Source organism: Lissotriton vulgaris, unplaced genomic scaffold (genome assembly GCF_964263255.1).
Source record: "Lissotriton vulgaris unplaced genomic scaffold, aLisVul1.2 SCAFFOLD_485, whole genome shotgun sequence".
NCBI classification, from domain to species: Eukaryota; Metazoa; Chordata; class Amphibia; order Caudata; family Salamandridae; genus Lissotriton; species Lissotriton vulgaris.
In genome coordinates, this window is record NW_028244829.1 from 794,226 (window position 1) to 818,018 (window position 23,793).

General features: G+C 46.0%; 1 protein-coding gene across 1 annotated transcript in view; it reads left to right on the forward strand.

Moving 5' to 3' along the window:
* LOC147666710 (actin-related protein 3B-like) overlaps window positions 1-23,793 on the forward strand; it is a 605,074-nt gene that overhangs the window by 169,251 nt on the left and 412,030 nt on the right. Inside the window, exon 3 of the mRNA XM_086948942.1 lies at window positions 14,542-14,666. Within this exon, the coding sequence (XP_086805068.1) occupies window positions 14,542-14,666 (125 nt within the window). The remainder of the gene's footprint in view (window positions 1-14,541; window positions 14,667-23,793) is intronic.

A 23,793-nucleotide genomic window follows, 5' to 3' on the forward strand; every position in this document is an offset into this window, starting at 1 on the left:
TAGACTCCATGACCATAAATGAACATCGTTCTGTATGCCAAAATAGAACCATTGTAGCTGAAAGGCAAAACCAGGTACGGAATACCTTTATCGGTCGTATGGGGCATTAGGCCACAAACCCAACAATTTGTCGTGTTCATTACTAGCTGGTGTTGGTGCAGGAGTTGTTAGCAAATTCCAGTCTTCTAACGATTTCACGTTCGGGCAGAGGGTGAAAAGAATTAGAAGAAATAGTAGGAGGAGGTATAGGTTGCGTAGTGGGCATAAACGTCACTTGAAAAGAGAATGGCCCACATGCATCAAGCACTTTTTCATTCGCAAACGGTGCGATTCCTTAAAATCGGCCGTTTGCGAATGCAAAAGTGCTTTTTGGGATGCATGAAGCAATTTTAGAATTTGCAACATTGTTGCGAGTTCTAAAATTGCGGGTGCTTTTAAGAAGTCGCAGATGTGCGACTTCTTAAAAGCAATGCATCATCACTTTAGACAAGTGAAAATTCGCACTTAGGGTTCCAAATTTACCGAGTGGTTGAACCACTCGGTAAATTTGGAAAAAGTGTTAAAAATGCTTAAAATGTTATTTTTTCAACATTCATGTTACGGACACACATGTCCTTAGGACATGTGTGTGTGCAACATGATGCGAAAAATACATTTCAGGGGTGCATGGGGGGGTCCTTTGGACCCCCCCCTGCACCCATGAAATTTTCTAAGTGCCACTCGCAATTTGCATTGACTCCTATGGGCCTTTTGGCCCATAGGAATCAATGGAAATTGCGAAAATTAACTTAAGAATTCGGTATTTCTTTGGGATTCGGTAAAAAATGCGATTTTTACCGAATCACAAAGAAATACCGAAAAAAATGATGCATAGCATTTTGCATTTCCTAAATAGCGATTCCTTAATTTTCGCTATTTAAGAAATGCAAAATCCTACATTGATGCATGTGGGCCATTGTCACATATCCAACTAAAAACATCATTAAGCTAAGCAACATTAATAAACACAATATTAAAAATCTTTTTCGGGTCATTAATTTACAGATTTTGCTCTTAAAGCTTATTCTTTCAACAGGTCTCTCCATCTCGAAAAACTCCATCCTCTCTAATTGCTGCTCGTGGTGGTAGGGTGTTCTATGCTAAGGGATGCTTCTGTCAGCCTAGGGGATCTCCCTTAGGCCAACCAGAACCGTTGACCTAACATCTTCGGCTTGCACTCCAAAGACTTTGGCAACCGCAACCCTACAGCTGAACCCGGATGGCGGTTCGAAAAACAAAAATCAAAGTAATTCCTCGGAGGAGAGTTAACCTGCAAAAATCAGTAAAAGAAAACTTTAATTCTTTATTTGTCCCGCGACTCTCGGTCGCAAATTATAACGCTCTTTGCCAGGCAATGTCTGTTCTCAGAAAAGTAGCTCAGGTTCAACAGTGTTCAAACGGTTCAATGGAGGCACAGCTTCTTGAAGAAGATCGTCACTTTCTTGCTCAGTGTTCGTCCCAATTAAACGGGCGGCACGGTCTCAGAATCAGGAAGTCCTTTCTGGACCCACCGATCATACGGCAGAGGCTAAGGAGCCCTCTTGCAATGTACACCATGGATCCAGTTCTTTTTACCGTGTACTCGTACTGCAGAACGGGTAGATAACAAAACCAGGTAAGGTCCTGTCCAGCAGGGCTGCTCGTTTTTGGTTCACTGAAAATTCTTCACGAGCACCCACGCGCCAGGTTCAATGGCATGCTCTGGATCTTCAGAAGCTTGTGGCAATGAATCGTGAACCTGTTGATGCAAAACACGCAATTTAGCCGTCAATTCATACAGGTAGTCAAGCAACACAGGATGTTCTATTTCACTAAATTTTGTCGGCCTTGGCACTACCCAAATGTTTGCCGGGCGACCAAACACGACTTCATACGGACTCGAACCCATTCGTGAATGCATAGTCATTCTAGTGGACAGAAGGGCTAGAGGCAAGGCGTCTGGCCATTGTAAACCAGAGCTCGCTTGAATTTTGGCTAACTTCAGTTTTAGAGTGCCATTATATCACTCGACTAGACCAGCTGATTGGGGGTGATTTGCAGCGTGAAACTTTTGCCGGATACCTAACCCATCACATACTCTCTTCATCACGTGACCCACAAATTCACTCCCATTGTCACTCCAGATCATTCTCGGCAAACCATACCTAGGGAAGAATTCCTTAATAAGGGCTTTCGCTGTGGACAAGGCAGTATTGTCCTTCAAAGGGTAGGCTTTGACCCATCTAGAAAAAGAGCAAACAACCACTAACACGTACTTCAGGTTGTTGCACCTCTCCATGTGGATAAAATCTAGCTGCAAAGCCTCAAACGGATACGTTGGAGGAGCAAAATGACCAGCTGGAGCTGGAATTCCCTTACCAGGATTGTACATCAAACACACCATACAGTTCTTAACCACATTCTCTGCACACTTAGGAATTCCAGCATTCTGCCAAACCGGAGCCAACAACTTGCAAATCCCTTTCACGCTGATATGAGCCAATCCATGAGCCATTGTAACCACTGGAAGCACATACCCATCGGGTAACAACCATCTCTGATACTCTGACAAATCAATCCAACAACCATTCGAATCCAATTTACCCTTAATCTCTCTCCATTCATTCAACTCTTCCTCTGTAGCTTCAGCTTGTATGAATTTCACACTCTCAATCGTATCTTCACACATACTTCCATCCGGAACCCATCTCACCGGACCTGCAACATACATTCGACTCATCAGATTTCTCGCAGTTTCTTTCGCAACCTCATCTGCAAACGCATTACCACGACCAACATCATCCGTAACTTTCTTATGCGCACTGCATTTCACAATCGCTACTTGCAATGGCAAAGTAAGTGACTCAAGAAGTTCATTCACCAACTGACCATGCTGGATCTTTGCCCATGTGAAGTCAGGAACCCACGCTCTCCCCACAAACGTCCAAAACTATGAGCCACACCAAATGCATACTGGCTGTCAGTATACACAGTCACTCGTTTTCCTTTCGCCAACACACACGCTCTCGTTAATGCAATCAACTCTGCTGTTTGGGCTGAATTATGTGGGATACGTGCAGTTTCAACAATCGTATGCAAGTCGTAACAGCATATGCCGCAGTCGTATCACCATTCGGAAGCTTGAAGCACGAACCATCAACCCATAAGGTACCATCATACTCTGAAAGAGGATTGTTCCTAAGGTCTATCCTCCCTTTAGTTTCTTCCTCAGTCCTAAGAAAACAATCATGTTGTTCGGTATCGTCTGTCTCAATTGAAATCGGCAACAACGTGGCTGGATTCAATGTGTTGCATCTCTTTATATGCACGTGACTCGCTAACAAGGTCAATTCGTAACCCGACAACCGAGCACTAGTTAAGTGCTGTGTCTTGGTACGATTCAACAAGGTATCCACTGCATGTGGAACCATCACAATCAGTGTATTGTCCATTACTAAACCAGAAGACTGTCGAATCGAGACAGCCGCTGCCGCTGTAGCTCTCAGACAATTCGGCAAAGCTCTAGCTACCAGATCCAAAGTCGATGAAAAATAAGCACATGGACGCTGCTTATGGCCAAATTGTTGAGTCAAAACTGACAATGCACATCCCTCTCTCTCGTGGACATACAATGTGAAAGGCTTACTGTAGTCGGGAGTACCCAACACAGGAGCCGAACACAACGCATTCTGAAAAGCTCTTCTGACATTCGTCAGTCCAAGGAATAGGATTTGGAGTATCCTTAACAGTAAGAACTATCAAAGGCTTCGCAAGCAACGAAAAATTAGGGATCCACTGTCTACAGTACAACATAATACCTAAGAAAGCACGTACTTCTCTCTGTGTCGTAGGCACACTCATTTTCGCAATCGCTTCAATTCTTTCTGGGGTCAGTTTCCTTCCCTCCTTCGATAAGAGGTGACCTAAATAGGTAACTTCTTGTCGACAATATTGCAACTTCGAAAGAGAAACCTTATGATGGAAATCAGACAGATGTCGTAACAACGACAAAGTAGCCTCTCTACAAATCTCTTCATTGTCAGCGGCAACTAACAGATCGTCGACATACTGAATAAGAGCAGCACCATCAGGTAAAACCAACAAATCAAGTTGCGTCTTCAAAGCTTGACTATAGATCGATGGACTTTCACAATAGCCTTGAGGAGCGCGCTTAAAGCGGAAGCTCCGTCCTCCTAAAGAGAATCCAAAGATATCTCTACTTTCCACGGCAATCGGGATGTTGAAGAAAGCATTCTTCAAGTCAATCACCGAAAACCACGTGGCTGTAGCCGGGATCAAAGTCAGCAAAGCGGTGATATCAGGTACAACAGGAAATTGCGGAACGACAATCTTATTCACCTCGCGGAGATCGATCACGAACCTATATACAGGAGGTTGTGAAGAATCAGTTCTCTTCAGAACAGGCAAAACCGGACTATTGCACACATTACCTCTCGTTTCCTCAATCATACCTTTCTCAATTAGATCATAGATGATCGCCAAAAGTGCTCTTTCACCATCATTGAGATACGATATTGCGGAATGCGTGGTAATCTAGCATTCGCTTTCAACGTCACAACATATGGCGGAATCTCTAGAAGACCCACATCGTTTGGACCAGTAGCCCAAAGAGAATCAGGAAGAGAAGACAATTCAGGTGGAAGTCGATCTTTAGATAAATACAACGGAGAGATCACTCTCTTACCCAATGTAAGGTGTACTCCTGACGGAGAACAATATAGCGTTGCATACAATCTCTTCAATAGGTCCAATCCCAACAAGTTCTCACCACAACCAGTCGTCAGAATGAGGGGTGCTTCGAATTCACAAGGTCCAACAGAAATAGACAATGGACTAGAAATCGGATTCGTAACCGGGGCACCAGAAAAACCTACTGAAACATTCTTTAAGCCAGACAAAGGTGCGCCAGGGAGTTTAGAGTGCATGATAGAACTCTTTGCAGCACCAGTATCCAACAGAAAAGGCTCTAGCACACCTGATGCAATCACTTCAACATAAGGTCCACTCTGATCTACTGGAACTGAAACAACTCCCTCTCTTTGTCTATGGATGTCCTAGCAATCATTACCATCCATATCCTCACCTTTGACATAGTAATCGTCCGCATAGTACTGTGGCGTCCTACCAGACACACCATTCTGCTGATCAAAACTATTCATAGAATTCTGTGGAGGCAAAGAACGCGCATTCTGACCATGACCTCTACCTCTAGGAGCTTGTTGAACACCTCGACCTCTCACACCAGAAGCACCATTTGTGCGCTGTAACAGAACTGGACAACTACTCTTGAAATGACCCTCTTCTTTACAATAGGCACACTGATTAGGACCTACGGGAAAACGCTGTTGAGAAGACTCGATCCTTTGCGAGTTTCTCTGATATTGCTGAGGTTGCTGATAATCGCGCTGATTATTACGGGGCGGATAAGCTTGCTGTAGAAGAACTTTAGTCTTCAGTTCCTTAGTCTTCCTATCCGCTTTCTCTATCTCATCCTTGTTCCTATTCTCATAGTACTGGGCAGTAGCGAAAATGTGCGCAGACGTAGAAACAGCCCAAGCACTCTCAGAATCCTTCAACTTATTGCACAATTCAGGAAGCAAATTATGGACAAATTTGTCAACGAACAACCGTTGACCACCTTCGGTACTCATGTCCTGACCACTGTAGTCTACAAAGGTCTCTTCAAATGTAGTAAATAAAGTTGGACACAGTTCCGTCTTTCTTCTGCTTGCATGCAGACAACTTGTCCCAATTAACACGCAAAGCAGGCATTAAAGTCTTCATATAATCAATAATCCTACCAGGTAGTTCAGCAATTATATCTTCAGGCTTAGCACCACCTACTTGTCTAGTGTCTGCAGCTCTAAGATTATCCCATGTATCACCTAATTCCTGCGCATGATCCGAATGACGAATCTTTCCCCAAATAGGCTGTGGAACAACATTCCCAAACAACATATCTATTTCAGCCAGATTCATAATACATGAATCCGCAGTTTGAGATAGCTCCTTATACAACCCTGCTGGATTTTTGCGCGGATCAGGCAAAGTCTGCTTTAGGGCTAGAACTTCAGCACGTTTCCAAGGAACATGTACCCAGACACGCTGAAAGTGTGGCTGAATAGGCGGATCAGCTTGTGCATCACCGGGTCTCCAAACTGGAGGAACCTCACGCATCGGATATTGACGCGCCGTCCTCCTAACCGATGAATCAGGCTCAAACAGTGGCTGAGAAGGAGATTCACTCCTAAACGACAACAACGTCGCAACTGCTTTCTCAACCTCGAGACCCACAACAGTCCCTTTCGCAAACTCAGAACGTATACGGTACAACTCAGGCGGAGTCTGTCCTACCTCACTATCTTCCCATTGTTCACGAAGGAAAGAACAAATCATATCAAAAACATATCTTTGTTTCGGTGCTTCCCATTGATGGAAAACATCCATAACACCCTCAAGATCATAGTGCGAAGGATACGTAACCCATTTACGCGCGAAGTGATCTAACACTGTCCTTTCATTAGGATCAGGCAACTGACTACGCGATTGTCTATGCTCGACAACAGGAGACATACCCAATGAACCCAACAGAGGAGAAAAGATACTAGCAACCGCATCAGTCATTCTCTGTCGAGCAGAAGGAGAAGGTGACAAAAGAACAGGAGACGGAGCAGAATGAGAAGAAACTAAAGACAAACAGTAACAGGAGGAGTAAACAAGACAGGTGTAGGAGTAGCAGACGAAGGAGGTAGCAAAGGCGGTGGCCCTTGAGAAGGCTGCACCAAAGGAATAGGAGCCAACGGAAGAGGAGCTGGCTGTTGAGGAATCGCAGGTGGCAAAGCAACCGGAGGTTGCGCTACTACAACTTGTGGCGGTGCCGTAGCATTCTGCACATAAGGGGGTGGCGAACTCAATAGATGCGACATTAAAGGATCTTTCACAAGTTCTTTCTTTTCATCTTGCTGTTGAAGCGGCAAAGCTGGATAGCACTTGTCTACCGCTAGTTTACGCTGCCTAAGCATCTGTTCGCTTTCTTGTTCTTCTTCATTATCCCTAAACTGTATAGCAGCTTGCATCAATGACATACCTCGTTCTCTTTTATTTTTCTTTGCTAACTTAATTTCTTTCTGTTTCGCTTCCTTTCGCCATATGCGGAAAGAGTCAAACATCGCCGGCCGGGCTTTCTTCTTGAACAGTTTAACTTCGAGATTGTCTAAAATCTCTGTTTCAAAGCTACCATAACGGGGCCACTGTAGGACACCGTCTTTCCTAGTATATTTAACCCATATTTCATTATACGCGATGGGGCCCACTCCATGTTTTACGTAAAGCTCATAGGTCGGAGTTCCAATCGGAGGAACCGGACACGAATCCTCAAATCGGGATTCTCTAGTACAACCAAAACCAAATATCTTTCAAAGTCTCCTAAAACCAGGCATCTTCGCTCACTAGTCTAGCTTCAAACTTCAAGGGAAATCTCAAAACGATAATCTCGTGAATACACGAGTCCCTCGGCTTTGGGGCCTGCTGGTACCAAATCAAAGCGATCCCGAAGGATACCCAAACAAAACTAAGGACTGGGAGACACTCCACTCATACTTAACTGATATGTCGATGGCGTCACCAGAAGACCCGTCTATTGTCTAGCTCTACAAATCGTCTAATGGCTCCAAGACAGGGCGACAGTCAGGGCAGCAGTCCTTCGTAGCCGTCGGAAAGCGGGGAACCTCGCAGCAAAGTCTTTCGGACCACGACGACATACAGGGGTCGATGAAGTGGCAGGCCTTCTTTCAGAATTTCCACACGAAGCTCCTCACGATCTTCGGGCTTAGACCGGTACCGCTGAAGTCGCCCCATGTTGGGCGCCAACTGAAGAACCGGGTTTTAGAACCCTGCGGCGCCAGGGATAACGCCCAATGTCTTCGAGTTCCCCTGCACAGAGACATGGGACACTTCTTGATGACGTCAAAGACCAAATTTATTGGCTGCAACCAGGAACAGAGGTCTACGAAGCACAACACGGGTGGTTCGCTAGAGACTGCACAAATTCATGGAGCGGAGCATCGTCTTTTATGCCAAAAATCACATTCTTGGCTAGCATCAATTACATACAAACTGACCAATGAAACTGTGACATTTCAAACATATCGCATGACGACAATCCCACTTTCCGTTGTCCAGCCCACCCGAAATGATCAAGCAAATTCCAATATTCCTGTTTGATCAGGCCGGACAAACCCATCATAAAGACCTCAACCCAAATCAATGATTAAGCCATAAAGGAAGGAAAAGAAGCAGATGAGAAGCAAGATAGAAGGGTGTGTGCATGTACCATAAACTCAGCAATGTCCTGCTCTTTGATCTCTATCTGACCAGCTGCTTAACAAGGAACTGGCTCAGCGAGGTCAGCCTCGGGCAAGGGAGTCAGTTCGGCCAGGTCACACAAAAGTCAGTTAAGGTATACGTGTCCCAAAGACTCTTTCGGCCATAGTCATCGGCCTATGTGAGGGCAACCACACAAAATGGCTGCCACACACAAAATGGAACCCGAGGATTCAAACAAAATCCCTGAATACGTAGTGTTCTCATTGATCGATTATGACGAAAACACTCGTACACACCGCACTCGTCATTTGCGGCCCGCTGACACCAAAATCGTCTATATTCGATGACCTTCATTGAAGGGGTTCAGAATCTCCGACCACAGACCCTCAGAGTCTGTCTCCGATTGACCCTTGTCATTCTCCAGGTCCGAGCCTCTCGGCGAAGTCATCAGCAAGTCTCCGGATATCGCAGTCACTGCTTCTAGTGCACCTCTGCGCTCCAACTCTGTTTGTGAGGTCGATGGTTTCCGCAATCCCCGCCACCGGTGCCTTATTCGCTGTGACCTATGGGGCTGGGAGTCTCCAGCCAGTTCCTGTGCTTCTCGCTCAGGTCCATCCTTGCCAGCTCCATAGGATTCCAGCCAAACCCACGCATTCCCCGGCGTGTCTTGAAAGTAGGTTTTCCCATCTAGGACTATGCGCAGTTTGGCCGGGAATAACAGGGAGTATTGGATCCCCTCTGCTCGCATTTCTTTCTTGACTGCTTGGAAGAACGCACAGCGCCGCTGAGTTTCAAAGGAGTGGTCTGGGAACAGAGTGACCTTACTATTATCGACCTGGAATGGGCCGTCTGTACGAGCCTTCTGGAGAAGCGAGTCTCTGTCCCTAAAATGCAACAGGCACGTCACCACCGGCCGGGGAGGGCGCCCCTGCTGCGGAGGTCTTGCAGGGACACGGTGTGAGAACTCCAGAGTGTAGAAGGCAGATAAACCCTCGAGGGCCACCACCGTTCTCAGCCAGTCTTCCAGATAGCTCACCATGTCTGATCCCTCTGTCTTTTCCGGTAAGCCCACCACTCGAATGTTGTTCCGCCTGTTCCTCTCTTCCGCATCCACAGCACGCTTTTCCAGCACTGCAATCCGGTCCAAAGCGCCTGCCATTGTTGCAGCCAGTGCGGTCTGCACGGGTGCAACCTCTTGGATCGCTTCTTCCACGTGCTTCACCCTCTCCGACAATTTCGAGCATCAGCCTGCAGAAATCCCAGCCCCGTCGCCACCTGCGCAATGTCCTGCTGTAGGGCAGTGCAAGAGTCTGCAATGGCAGCCAGGATCTTATCGAGCTGTTGCTGCAGCCCCGGTTCATGAGACAATCCATGTGTTTCCTGCTCAGTCTGTGGTGGGGACTCAGGGTCAGAGGTTTGAAGGTCCCCCTCCTTCCTCCCTTGGGGCTTGCCCATAGCATCGACTGCCAGCACCCACTCGAAGGGCCCGCAATGTTGGCGTACCCGATACATAATAGGCGGGTATGAGGGCCAGTTCCTAGGCAAGAGGATTCAAAGAGGCGTCCCTCAGCTGCTCAACCCGTCTTTCGCCAATGTCAGCCCTATCAACTCCACTAGCCAGCGCTTCTATCTCACTGCGCCATCTGCTTAGGCCCCAGCAGAGCAACAGCAGCAGGACTGCTCAATCCAATAGACTCCCGAGCATGAGGATCGCCCCTCTCTCAGCAGCTCAAAGCCCAGTGATTCATGGCTCTACATCAGATCTCCATTGTCATAGTGGTCCAAAAGCCAGTTTGCTGCAGAGCCGTCTGGGTACGTCGTCGCAGCCCCCAGTGAGGTTCCCCATTTCTAAAATGTGCTCCAAGCGTGGATCTGCACAATGGATTTGTTTTCAGTTCCCCCCGGGTATGGGCTGCCCCGCCGTCAACACTGCATGCCACCCAATTCATCTCTGCCTCTGCGGGGCTCCTCCCAATGTCTCCGAGCCAGGCCGCTCTCACCTCTCTGTGGAAGTCAGCAAGGGGTCCAGCCACCAGTCGCTGTACTCCGGTTCACAGCTCGCGACACCCCAGGGCCGCCCAGTCGTCTCCTCGGCCCGCAACCCCAGTAGCCGCCGACCTCCACTCGCCAGACCAGGGTCAGCCAGCTCTCATTCTTCAGCTAGCCCCCGGGTCCCGATCGCTGCCTCAATGGCCTCCGATACTCCGGACTGTTCCCAGGGAGGGTGCCAGGGCCTCCGTATCTACAGTTTGAGCTCTCGTGGCGTGATCGCGGCCGTGTCCGGCCCCGAAGCGCCAGCCGACGCGGGCCGCCCCCTCTACTACAGCCGCTGAGCAGGCTGCACCTCCGGCGCTGTCCCCTGCCCGGGGCCGATCCGCTCCACGACACAGACCGGGTCAGCCGGCCTCAACTCGGCGACTCCCAGAACTCCAACCTTATGCGGATCTTCCCTTATGCCTACCGCCTGTATCGTTCTGCTCCGCGAGCCGAGTTGCCCTGCAGCCCAGTCCGAAACGGCAGCTCGCGTCACCCGTGGCGCGGCCTAGGAGCCTCCCATTAATATAGCGCCGCCATTTTGAGGCGACTGGCGGCGAGCAGCGCGGCCCGGGGGACCGCTCCACAATCCCAGGTTACGCCGTCTCACAAGGTGGAAACACTTTGGGCCAGCTCCCCTCTGTGTCCCCGTCCCCAGTTGCTGCGTGGGGGGGGCCTAGGGGTCAATTTTGCAGGATAAATGCGGGGTTCCTTAGCGGAGCTCGGCGCTCACGCTGCTCTCTGCCTCGGCATACAAGCCACGCCCCCGCAACACCTATTCCCCCTTTGTCTCACCATTTGGGAGCAATTCATAAAGATCAACTACCAGCTACACCTAGTCATGTGACCCACGACACAGGAAGCAGACACTAAATGGTTGGGACAAAAAAATGGCAACTTTCTAAAAGTCCCATTTTATGAATTATGACTTAAAATCTGACTTCACCATTGAGAGGGTTTTAAATTACGATTCTTTAGACACTAAGCTCGACATTCCTACCTGCTCTCAATTGAAAGTTATCATTTATAAAATGTAATAAGGTAACCCATGTTATCCTATAGAAGAGGTAGGTATAGTAGTAGTGAAAACGAATGTAAACGTTTTTCACTACCAGGACATATTAAACTTAAAAGTACATGTACACTTTTTTTAATACACTACACCCTTCACTATGGGCTGTTTAGGTCCTTCATTAGGGGTGGCCTATATGTATTAAAAAGTAGGGTTTAGGCCTGGCAACATGTTTATTATGCTAGGTTGAAATTGCAGTTTTAGAACTGCACACACAGGCTGCACTAGCAGGCCTTAGACATGTTTAAAAGGGCTACTTAAGTGGGTGGTACAATCAGTGCTGCAGGCCTAGTAGTAGTATTTAACTTAGAAGCCCTGGGTGCAGGTAGTTCCACTTTACTAGGAACTTCCAAGTAAATCAAATGTTTCAAAGTTTCAGGAGAGAGCACAAGCACCTTTGCACTGGTTAGCAGTGTTAAAGTGTGCAGAGTCCTAAGGCCAGCAAAAGCAAAGTCTGCATTAACAGGAGGCTTGAAGGCAGAAAGTTAGAGAAAAACCACAACCAGGGATGTCGGATCCAACAAGGGTCTTTCCGCTTTTATCTTTAAGGCATGTTATTTGGATCACTAATTCATTGAATACTAAACCTGAAACCTGATGGAGCATGTGCATATTTTCCATAAGTGGTTCTTAATTCATTTTTTAATTATTGACAAAAAATAAACATTGATTGGCAATTGACAAAAGTTCCAGTGGAAAAGTCAGAAATCAACCCTGATAGGCTAATCTTTAACATTTGAAGTACATTTCGGGTATTCTAAGAATTCAAGAATTTTATAATTATTCCTGGATAGCAGGAACACTCAAATCCGTAACCATTTATGCAAACTGAATCATTTTTCCCATGTAGAAACACCTTTCTTGCACTTCCTTTAAATATAGTTGTGTTCCCCCACCCTTCTTACCTTTAACACACATTTATTTCTGCCATAGACTGGAACAAATTCACAAACGTTTTCACAATGAAAGACATGCTGCACACATTGGGCACATACCCACAAACTTGCAAGGTTGTGGGAGGTGTGATGATGATTTGCTTTGGGGCCCACTTAGGAACAACCATAAAGCCACCAGGTTTGTACATTTGCTAACCACCTTATTGACTAAACTGACAAAATTCCTGTTTAAGCCAATCCATTTTGAAGGGGAATATCCTACATTGATTTGCTGAATCAAAATTGGGATTTTGTTGAAAGAATTTAAGGTAATCGTGCACCTGCAGTTTGCTTAGGTGTACAAATAAATTTGGGAATTGGGCACAAGGGATTAGTTGTATCTCAAACATTTCATCTTATCATCTAAATATTAGAATTAACCTGTCTTCATTTTTATAGAAATTTGGTAAAATATTCTACTTCCTCATCAATGGAATTAATTTCTTGCCATAAGAAAGTCTGCCTATTTACTGTTACAAATAGGTTACACTTTAATTTGGTATGTAGCTGTTTAATTCTCACCTGGACAACTATATGCAGGCATGGTATCAAACATAAAATAATAGCTGCTCTTATTTCTTCTTCAGGAAATTGGAGTTAAATGTCCTTGCTAGTATTAAAGTAGTCAGTGTTTGACATCTGAGAGCCCTGCATGACCAAAGCGGCTGATTCATAGTGCCCCATATAGGTAGTTAGGATGTATAGCACCTGTTAAAATCCGATACTCCTTGGTTCAGAATTTATTAGATGTAATCATTTCTGCATAATCTAAATTAACGGGGAATAGTATGCAGATTTTGACGCTTACTGGACCAAAATCTTCATGCCCTGGTAACTACTGGCCATTTTTCTCTTGTTAAATTTAGAAGCTTTGACCTTCTTAAAGTTATCAGGAAATGAGAACTTTATTGCACCCAGTAGTTTGTTATAAACTCCACACAACTCAGAATGCAAATCCTGCACCAACAGTGGTTTCCAATAACATTGTAATAAGCTCCTCAGAGAGCTCAAATGTTCAAAGAACCAAAGCCATTTGCTGAATCATTTTCAGGGCCATTGGAATCATGTGAAGCGACAACTTGCCAGGGAAGACACCGAGATGAAGAAGTCTAGTGTTAGGAATCATATACTAACAAAGACAGGTGTGTTCTGTGAACCATACTTATCATGGAACATTTCCAGATACGACCGCTTTCTGTTGAGCAGATTCCGATTTGGTCTCTACCACTTGATTTTAGCTGTGCCGAGTGGAGCACATAGAGGTCAAGTGTTGCCAGCTTGCGGCTGCGACAATTTGTCTCCGCAAGACCTGGCTCACTTTTTATTTCTATGTCCTTATTATTCAAGTCCTAGACAAATGTTTTTAAAACCCTTGCTCAAAAAGCTGAACTTTGTACAGATTAAGCCTGCACTTTTATATCTTCAGATGCTGCCTGATAACAGTACCTTTTTTATCTGTAAGTTTTTAAAAACAGCCCGGAAGTTCAGATTAAGCATGGAAGGTTGATCCCTAGATGACTTGCACTAAACATGAAATCATGTCTTAAACAGGCATTTTCATTTTCATTTTCATTTTACATTGGCCTACTGCATTTTAACTTACTGCATTCTAACTCTCTTGTGAACTGCCAACTCATTTAAAATTGTGTGTTTTTATAAATCTTGCATGAATTGTATAATAATGTATTTTTGTGCTTTTATGACTGCTTCTCTGACAGTCGAATAAAGGATTTTGAATTGAATTGATTGAATCATGTGATTGTACAGCCACGGCAATTTTCGCATAATTTTTAATGTGCTAACTTTGCCCCATAATCCGTCATCTGCTGCATAATGTGCAGATTTTAACAAACATTTTTTCGTTTCTAGCTCAAACGGTTCAATGATTACTGAAAACGCAGCAGTGCATGTTGCAGCACAGTGGAAGGCCCTTTGCAAAGGTTGCCTGGTCAATTTTCTGTAGCTTATTGCTGTGTTTAGTTATTAAACTGGTACTAATGAGTTGCAACTAATGCCCAGGCAGTCTTAACATTTTTACTTAGCCTTTCTGTCATGATATGCAGAAAATAAAAACATTGAAAATGAAAAGAAAATGTTTGTCTTGCTTTATAATTGTGTGCACATTTGTTTTTATAGGCATTGCAATAAAAGAATCAGCGAAGGTGGGCGATCAAGCACATATGAGGCTCACACAAGGTGTGGATGATTTAGACTTTTTCATTGGGGATGAGGCTGTAGATAAGCCTACGTATGCAACAAAGGTAAGACCACTCATGCAAGATAGGTAAGATCACTTATGCAACAGAGGTAAGTACAACTTCCCAAGATGGCAAGCTTTAGTATTATGAAACCAGATTTCTGTTCCTCGCCACAAATGCTTTTTGACGACTGATTAGAGTAGATCTAAATTGTTATGCATGCATTTGTTATTTTCCGTAACATAAGAACGTGGGTGTGCGGTGATAGCAAAACAGAAGTTTATTTTGCGTTTGCCAAAATTATATTAATTATTATAGGGCTAATGGTGACAAAAGAAGAGTGTGGGTTACAAAATAAAACTGCTTCTCTCTTAGAGCAGTTTCAATTTACACTTGGCTGCCTGCTTTGCCATCAGCTTGAAGCAGTAGAATTAAGAGCATTACTGAGGCCGAATTTTTAATCCCTCTGGTCCGAATTTATTGCGCTTTTTTGCCCTCCCATGGGTAATTTAGTTCACAAATTATGGCATTTACACTTCTAAATTCCAGATTCATGACATTGAGGTAAGTAGGACGATAAGATCATAAAATACACTCTGACAGCGGAAAACCCAGTGGTATGTCACATTAATCGTAGACTTGGGGTTATGGCAGGAGAGTGGGAATGAGTGGTGTTGGTCATTCTAAATGCATAGGATGTCCACAAATCCAGGGGTTTAAGAGTAATCACAACTATTTCGCAAGGTCATTCACAACCCGAAAACATCTGAAAAGTTACTTTAAAAAAAGGTCGAAGTCTGTGTTTTCAAACTAGGGCTAGGAAGGGAAACACTCATTAATGGCGAACGTTTTCTTGTTGGGAGAAACTTATCCCCACAATTACCACACTGTCCACCGAGTGGACTATTCATCTGATTTAGGGCAGGTAACACATATATTTTTGCACATCTAAGTTCACTTTAGGTAAGGTCAATAGGGCAATGCCAGGAGTTGCAAGGGGCAGGAAAAGGGCCACAGGTACTACCAAAATAACACCCATGTTAGTTGTCTTGGTTGTTCATTTGGTCTACCGTCAGAAATAGGCGAGATTTGAATAAACACGAATGTGCAATGCAATAGGTTGTGCATGCAAGGGAGTGGAGTCAATTTTTGTGGATTAGGTTACCAAGTTTAAAAATGATGAAACATAATTACAAAGAAAGGCAGCCTTTTAATGTGCGCAAATTAACAAAATTAAAACACGTTGCTTCGACCAAAAATGTCAGAAACACACAAACTCCTATTCAAATTCAGCCCAAGAAAGGAGGAGCTGCAAAGAAAACATACACGTTTAACATGAGCAGAAAAAAAATTGTTCTAAGACCAATCACTTCAGCATACTAGTGGAAGCTTACCAGTAGTTAGGCACTGCTCTCTGGACGTTAACAAACCAACAACAAGCATTAGCAAAGGTAATATTTTCCACCTATGGAAGAGCTATTGGCTTTGCCAATGTTTTTTAGCCATTTTATACATCACGTGGCTGTGCAGCATGGCTAAAAGTAAAAAATTTTAAAAAGCAATATATGACACAGCCATGGGCGCCCGCAGGGGAGGGCAAGGGGGTGCGCTTGCCCCCCCTGGATCGCCGGTCCCATTCCTTTTGGTCCGTAATGTTCAAGATTACAGCAGGCTGTTCCCCTGCGAGAAGCCCCAGGAGTTTAAATGATCTCGCACTTCTCTTTGAACTCTAGAGGCTGCAGCAGCCCCTCCCCGACTTCGAGCGGACTGTGGACAGGCCCATTGTCATTCTCTCTGCTGCTGATCATCACATAAAGAATGACAATGGGCCGTCTGCATTAAACGTGCCTTGAAGGCGAGTGAGGAAGTTAAAATGTTGCCCCCCCTGGAAGACGAGTGCTGAAGTTAAAATTTTGCCCCCCCCCTGGAAACATTTCTGGGGACGCCCATGGACACAGCCAGCACTGGATGGAATGGGCAAGCATGGATGGGAGTAGGGCCTGGGGTGACAACATTTTGGGAGGCATTAAGGGCCTGATTACAAGTTTGGCGCAACAGCGCTGGCTCAACGCCGGTTTCGATGCGCCAAACCTGTGCAAGGACCGTCGACCGTATCAGGTGTTGAACTTGTGTTTCTCGAGTTCAACTTGTGATACAGTCAGTGGTCCTTTGCCATGGCAGTGCCTGGAACACAGGCACTGCAATGAGAATAGCAAAAAAGTTCCAGCACGGCATGGACGTGGACGTCCATGTTGTGCTGGAACTTTGTGGGAATAAAGACAGGGGGACACATGTTGTGCCCCCCTGAGTGATCCCCATGGTGGGGGGGGGGCAATGGGGCCCAGTAGATCTCCCTTTATGACAGCACCACCAGCCTTTTCGTGGCGGGGCTCCCACCATGAAATGCTGGCGGTCGACGAATTTGTAATATGCTGAGCGGGTCTGCGCCAGTCCCCGCTCAGCACGTTGTGTTGTGGCGCAGCTGCGGCACCACCAGGGAATGACTGTTTCCTGGCCAGCCGGCTGTCCACCACCGATACGACTTTAACAGTTGTAATATGGCAGACGGTGGACCACCCGTGGACTTGTACTCAGGCCATTAGTTTTAATGGCAGGTGAACAGAAGTACAATAAGCAACACGATGGGATGGGGTAAGGAGCAATGTACACCAGGAGGGGGGAGATGGCCAGCAACTTAATTAAAAACTTAATGAAAAAGTTGCTTCGAAACTGTGAGAAGTGGAATGTTACTCGGTAAGGAAACAGTTTTACAGTAACGCTCCGGTGGAGGGACACACAGATGAAGAGAAGATGAAGCTGGTATGCACTGACCAAAGAGAAGCAACGAAATTAGAGTAAAGATAAAGCCAACCATTGCTAAGCAAAGAGCGGCCTCTAGGCCCCTTAGTGGTCCTTCTAGGTATCAGGTTTGATCAGATGAAGTGTAACAATACAGCGGTGTGAGCTTCGGGCAAAGCACAGGCTGCTGAGCAGAACCAGGAAGTTGTTTGCATTAGTTTTACTGACTTGAAAATGCAATAAATGCACTTTTTTGGGAACCCCATAATCTACTTCCTTTATAATCCTGGCAATATTTATTTTCTTTATTTATTTAAGATACCCAACAGTTAGGGCTGGGGTGCCATCAGGAATGGGATCACTGTATAGCTGTTAAAGCCAGAATGGGCTGTAGCTTTTGAGGGGACTAATATATACAAAATAAGCCCTGACGGGGTGGGAGAAACAACAAATAGAACCCCAGGCATAAAAGCGTAAAATGATTTGTATGAAAGCATTCCTGATGCTGCGAAAGAGAATGTGAAACACAGCATGAACACCAAATGGCTGATAAAGTATTTTTGAGAGCATGGGGTTTGCACAGCTTATACAAAGATAAGCCCCGAAGGGGTGGGAAAATCAACCTGCAATACGTTATTTTGCAAACAAAGAAAACGGCAGGCAAACAAGCGTAATAGCATGTTTGTGGAAGCACTGCGTGTATGCTTCATAGACTAAAATTATTTGTATGAAAGCAGTCTAAGAGCATGTGAAAAAGTATAAACAGCAAACGGCAGACAATGGGGTTTCCTGCAGATACTAGGATGCCTACGGGGAGGTGTTAAATTGTGGGCTATATTTATGTGTGTCTGGTTAGGGGACAGCCCTGCTCTACTGATTACATCTGCTTTCTTAAGCTGGACTCCGATTGTGAGTAGTTACTCACTGTTTTAATTGGGCACTAAAAATAAGGTAAATAGAAACAGAATAATGCTGAATTCGAATTTACATGCTCCCTTTATGTGTGAGGCTGAACAGGCACTTTTTAGGTCTCGTAGAGAGACCTATTGCAGTCAAACCAGAAAGCTGAGGATTTGTAGAAGTGCACATGCTCGTGAACACGCTTCTATCCCCCTGCCTTGCTCTTCAAAGGCTCCCTTTACCATTTGCTCCTGCTTCCCCGCCCACTGCTTCACACTTCACGGCCGCCACTCGCATTTTTTGTCTCTGTGCCCTCACCTCTCCAACCACTCCCTGCTCGCCGTGCTCCTTGCTTCCAGCCCAGGCCAAACTCATGCCTTCAAAACGTGACAGCATTGTACAGCCCGGCCGCCATTTGGTCTCCTGGTTAACCTTCTCACTCCCTCTTTCTCCCATGCCACCTCCCTCTCTGTGTCTGCCTCCCACTCTCTGCTGCCGTTGTCTGGCCTCGTCCCTTTTTCTCCCTCCATCTTTATGTTTTCTTTCTCTATCCCTCCGCTCTCCTTTTGAAGTCTGCTTTCTTCGTTTCACATTCTGAATCGTTTCACATTCGGAATCGTTTCATATTCTGAATCTCTCCCTTTCATCTTCGTTTCGCCCCTCGTCTATTTACATTTAAACATCAGCTGTTGTGTGTTTGAACCTGCTGGTGTGGCCCATTTATCTCCCTTCTTCGGCTCTTGCCGATCCTCTGCGGCATATCTTTTAGTGGCCTCTTTCGGTGCTTTTTTCTCTCCGTCTCTGTACCATCCCTCGCCCTTTCCAGCTTTCTACTACCCACTCTCCATTCACCCCTCTTGCCCCCGTCTTCTTCTAACTCCTCTGTCCCAAATGTCTTCTTCTTTTTACATTTTCCTCCTTTTAGGTCGCTTTCTTCCCTCTTTTCTTTGTCCTTCATTTGTCTCTTCTTTCCTACCTTTCTCCCACGGTGAGTCTGTTTTTACTGAACCAATACCATTTATTTTTAGTCCATAAAACATTGTGGAGTTTTTTTATTTACTTAAATATATACCTGTTTCTTATGTCTGCCCGCTTTGTTCTCTCCTAGTTTATCTCTTTAACTCTCACTCTGCCCCCCTCTCCCCCCACACGCCCTCCCCCCTCGAGCAGATGTGGTACTATCAACGGCACGCATGTGCCAGTATTCACAAATTACCCTGTGAATGTGTCTGGAAATAGAGGAGCAGAGTAGGGTGATTTCCTCCTCCTCCCTGGGCTCCCCCAGCCCCACAGAGCCCACACCGCAGGCTCCTCACCTGGGCATGTCCTCCCAGCCTGCAGCGCGGCCACCCTCTCCTCTGGCACTTTCCGTCCTCTGCCTCCTGCCGGTCAGCCTCCCTACCTCACTCGTTTTCGCCACCCCTCCGTCTCTCACTCTTCCCTTTACCCTTTCGTCTGTCACTTTCTCTCCTCTTTTCTGTCACTTTTATCTCCTCTCCTCCTGTCTGTCGCTTCTCACTATCTCTCCCCTACATCCTCTTGTCTGTCACTTTCTCTCCTCCTGTCTGTCGCCCCTCCCTCTCACTCTTCCCTTCACCCTCTCGTCTGTCGCTTTCTCTCCTCTTGTTTGTCATCCCTCACACTCTCTCCCCTACATCCTCTCGTCCGGCAAGGATGCAAATACACTGACATTCAATAAATGTGCGGTGGTGCAACTTAAAATAATCCATACAACATGAAAACTTTAAAAGAATCTAAAATGTCCTGTACAAAGCACATAGGAATAGGAGCCTAGGCAATAACAATGACTGTAGTGAAGAAGATTAGCAAAACAGAGGATTTGGACACCCAATAAACGTCGACAGACATTACAGGTCTTCAATGAGATGCCGATTTGTATATTGGTTGCAAAGAAAAAACACTTTTTTAGATTTCATGGACAAAGCTGTTCTGTGTTTAACAGGTTTTGTCATTTAAAAGGGAAGGAAAGGGCAGGACCTGTGATGCTGAGCCTGGCGCTACTTTGGTACGCTATTCCCAAAAGACCAGGGACGGGTCAGAGCCAGCCTGCTGGCCAGAGGCAGGCGTGAAGCTTTCTTGGCTCACAAAGAATAAGCTGCTGTGGTTGTCTACCTGCTGCTACCAGAGCGAAGGGGACACCGGGTGACATATGGGAATAAAGAGGAGACAAGAAAAAGAAACAAGCTTTGGCATAGCCAAAAGGTCTCGCCTTAGGGACCTTATAAGTATTTAGTTAGGTAGCACAATAACCTTACTGCAACAACATTATCTGCTGCATGGCTAAACACTTATAAGGTCCCAAAGGACACTCTCTCTCTCTCTCTCTCTCTCTCTCTCTCTCTCTCTCTCTCTCTCTCTCTCCCTCTCACACACTCTCTCTCTCTCACACACAAACTCTCTCTCTCTCTCTCTCTCTCTCATACACACACTCTCTCTCACACACACACACACTCTCTCTCTCTCACACACACACACTCTCTCACACTCTCTCTCACTCTCTCACACACTCACTCTCTCTCACACACACACTCACTCTCTCTCACACACACACTCACTCTCTCTCACACACTCACTCACTCTCTCATACACACTCACTCTCTCATACACACTCACTCTCTCTCACACACACTCACTCTCTCACACACACTCACTCTCTCTCACACACACTCACTCACTCACTCTCTCTCACACACACTCACTCTCTCACACACACTCACTCTCTCTCACACACACTCACTCTCTCTCACACACACTCACTCTCTCTCACACTCGCTCTCTCACACACACACTCTTTCTCACACACACACTCTCTCTCACACACACGCTCTCTCACACTCTCTCTCACACTCTATCACACACACTCTCTCTCACACTCTCTCTCTCACACTCACTCACACTCTCTCTCACACACACACTCTCTCTCACACACACTCTCTCTCTCACACACACACACTCTCTCTCTCTCACACACACACACACACACACTCTCTCTCACACACACTCCCTCTCTCTCTCACACACACCCTCTCTCTCGCACACACCCTCTCTCTCTCACACACACACACACACTCTCTCTCACCACACACTCTCTCAGACACACAAACACTCTCTCTCACACACACACTCTCTCTCTCACACACACACACACTCTCTCTCACACACACACTCTCTCTCACACACAGTACAGCCTTCTACCGCCACCACTCTACCACTCTCTCCACCAACACTCTACCACTCTATCCGCCACCACTCTATGCGCCACCACCATATCCGCCACCACCCTAACCACCACCTTATCCACCACTTTATGCATCACCACTCTAGCGCCCACACTCTAGCGCCCACACTCTAGCACCACCACTCTAGCACCACCACTCTAGCGCCTCACTCTACCCGCCCACCACTGTACCCTCCAACTCCACCCTCAAAATCCACCATCGAAATTCACCATCCAAGTACTACTACAGCCTCTGAATCCACCCTCCAACTACAAATCCACCCTCCAACGCCACCCTCCAAAGACACCATCCAACTCCACCCTCCTACTCCAACATCCAAATACACCCTACAAATCCACCCTCCAACTACAACTCCAGCCTCCAAATCCACCCTCCAAATCCAAATCCACCCCCCAACTCCACTCTCCAACTCCACCTTCCAACTCTAAACCATTGTTGTTTGTAATTTCAATAAATGTAAGTCAAATAAATACGACCCATATTGCATTACAAATGCTATAGGTGTCACATTTGCAAAATTTATAACTATTAGCGTTGTAATTGACAAAGCAATTAATTTTACTATTTTTCACAACAAAACATTAAAATAAAATTGGTCATTTACAATAGCAATAGCTTAAACTTTCTGAATGAGAAACATATTGCATTGCATTTTAACACCCTGTTAACTTCTGCTGATCTGATGCTCACTTTCACCACACTTCCTTCTCTAACTCCCTATTCTATTCTCTTCTCCTGTGCTGTTCTTCTGCTCTCTTCCACCCCACCTCCTTCTTTAACTCTCTGTTCTCTTCTGCTGTGCTGATCTGTACCTCTCTTCCAACAAACTCCTTCTCTAACTCCCTGTTCTCTTCTCTTTTCCTGTGCAGATTTGCTAATCTCTTCCACTCTGCCTCCTTCTCTAACTCCATGTTCTCTTCTCTTCTCATGTGCGGATCTGCTGCTCTCTTCCAACCCGCCTCCTTCTTTAACTCCCTGTTTTCTTTTCCCACGCTAATCTGCTTTTCTCTTCCACTCGCCTCCTTCTCGAACTCCTTGTTCTATTCTCCTGTGCTGATCTGCTGCTTTCTTCCACCCACCTACTTCTCTAACTCCATGTTCACTTCTCTTCTCCAGAACCTGATCTGCAGATCTCTTCAACCCGCCTCATTCTCTACCTCCCTGGTCTCTTCTCCCGTCCTGTTCGGCTGTTCTCTTCAACAACACCTCCTTCTTTAACTCCATGTTCTCTTCGCCTGTGCTAATCTGCAGCTCTCTTCCACCCACCTCCTTCTCTAACTCCCTGGTCTCTTCTGCTGTGCTGATCTGCTGCTCTCTTCCACCCACCTCCTTCTCTGATTTCCTGTTCTCTTCTTTTAGCCCACTCCTGACCTGCTGCTCTCTTCCACCCCGCCTCCTTCTTTAACTCCCTGTTCTCTTATGCTGATCTGCTGCTCTCTTACACATCGCATCCTTCTCTAACTCACTGTTCTCTTCTGCTGTGCTGATCTGCTCCTCTCTTCCACCCACCTCCTTCTCTAACTCCCTGTTCTCTTCTCTTCTCCTGTGCTGATTGGCTGCTCTCTTCCACTCTGCCTCCTTCTCTAACTCACTGTTCTCTTCTCCTGTGCTATTCTGCTGCTCTCATCCACCCGCCTCCTTCTTTAACTCACTGTTTTCTTCTCCTGTGCTGATCTGCTGTTCTCTTCCACCCACACCCTTTTTAACTCCCTGTTCTTATCCTGTGCTGATCTGATGCTCACTTCCACCCCACCTCCTTCTCTAACTCCCTGTTCTCTTCTCTTCTCCTGTGCTGATCTACCCCTCTCTTCCACCCACCTCCTTCTCTAACTCCCTGTTCTCTTCTCTTCTCCTGTGCTGATCTGCTGCTCTCTTCCACCCCACCTCCTTCTTTAACTCCATGTTCTCTTTTGCTGTGCTGATCTGATGCTCTCTTCCACCCACCTCCTTCTCAAATTCCCTGTTCTTTTCTATTCTCCCGTACTAATCTACTGCTCTATTACACCACCTCATTCTGTAACTCCCTGTTCTCTTCTCTTCTCCTGTGCCAATCTGCTGTTCTCTTCCACCCGCCTCCTTCTTTAACTCCCTGTTCTCTTCTCCTGTGCTGACCTGCTGCTCTCTTCCTCCTTCTCTAACTCACTGTTCTCTTCTCCTGTGCTATTCTGTGCTCTCATCCACCCCACCTCCTTCTTTAAGTCACTGTTTTCTTCTCCTGTGCTGATCTGCTG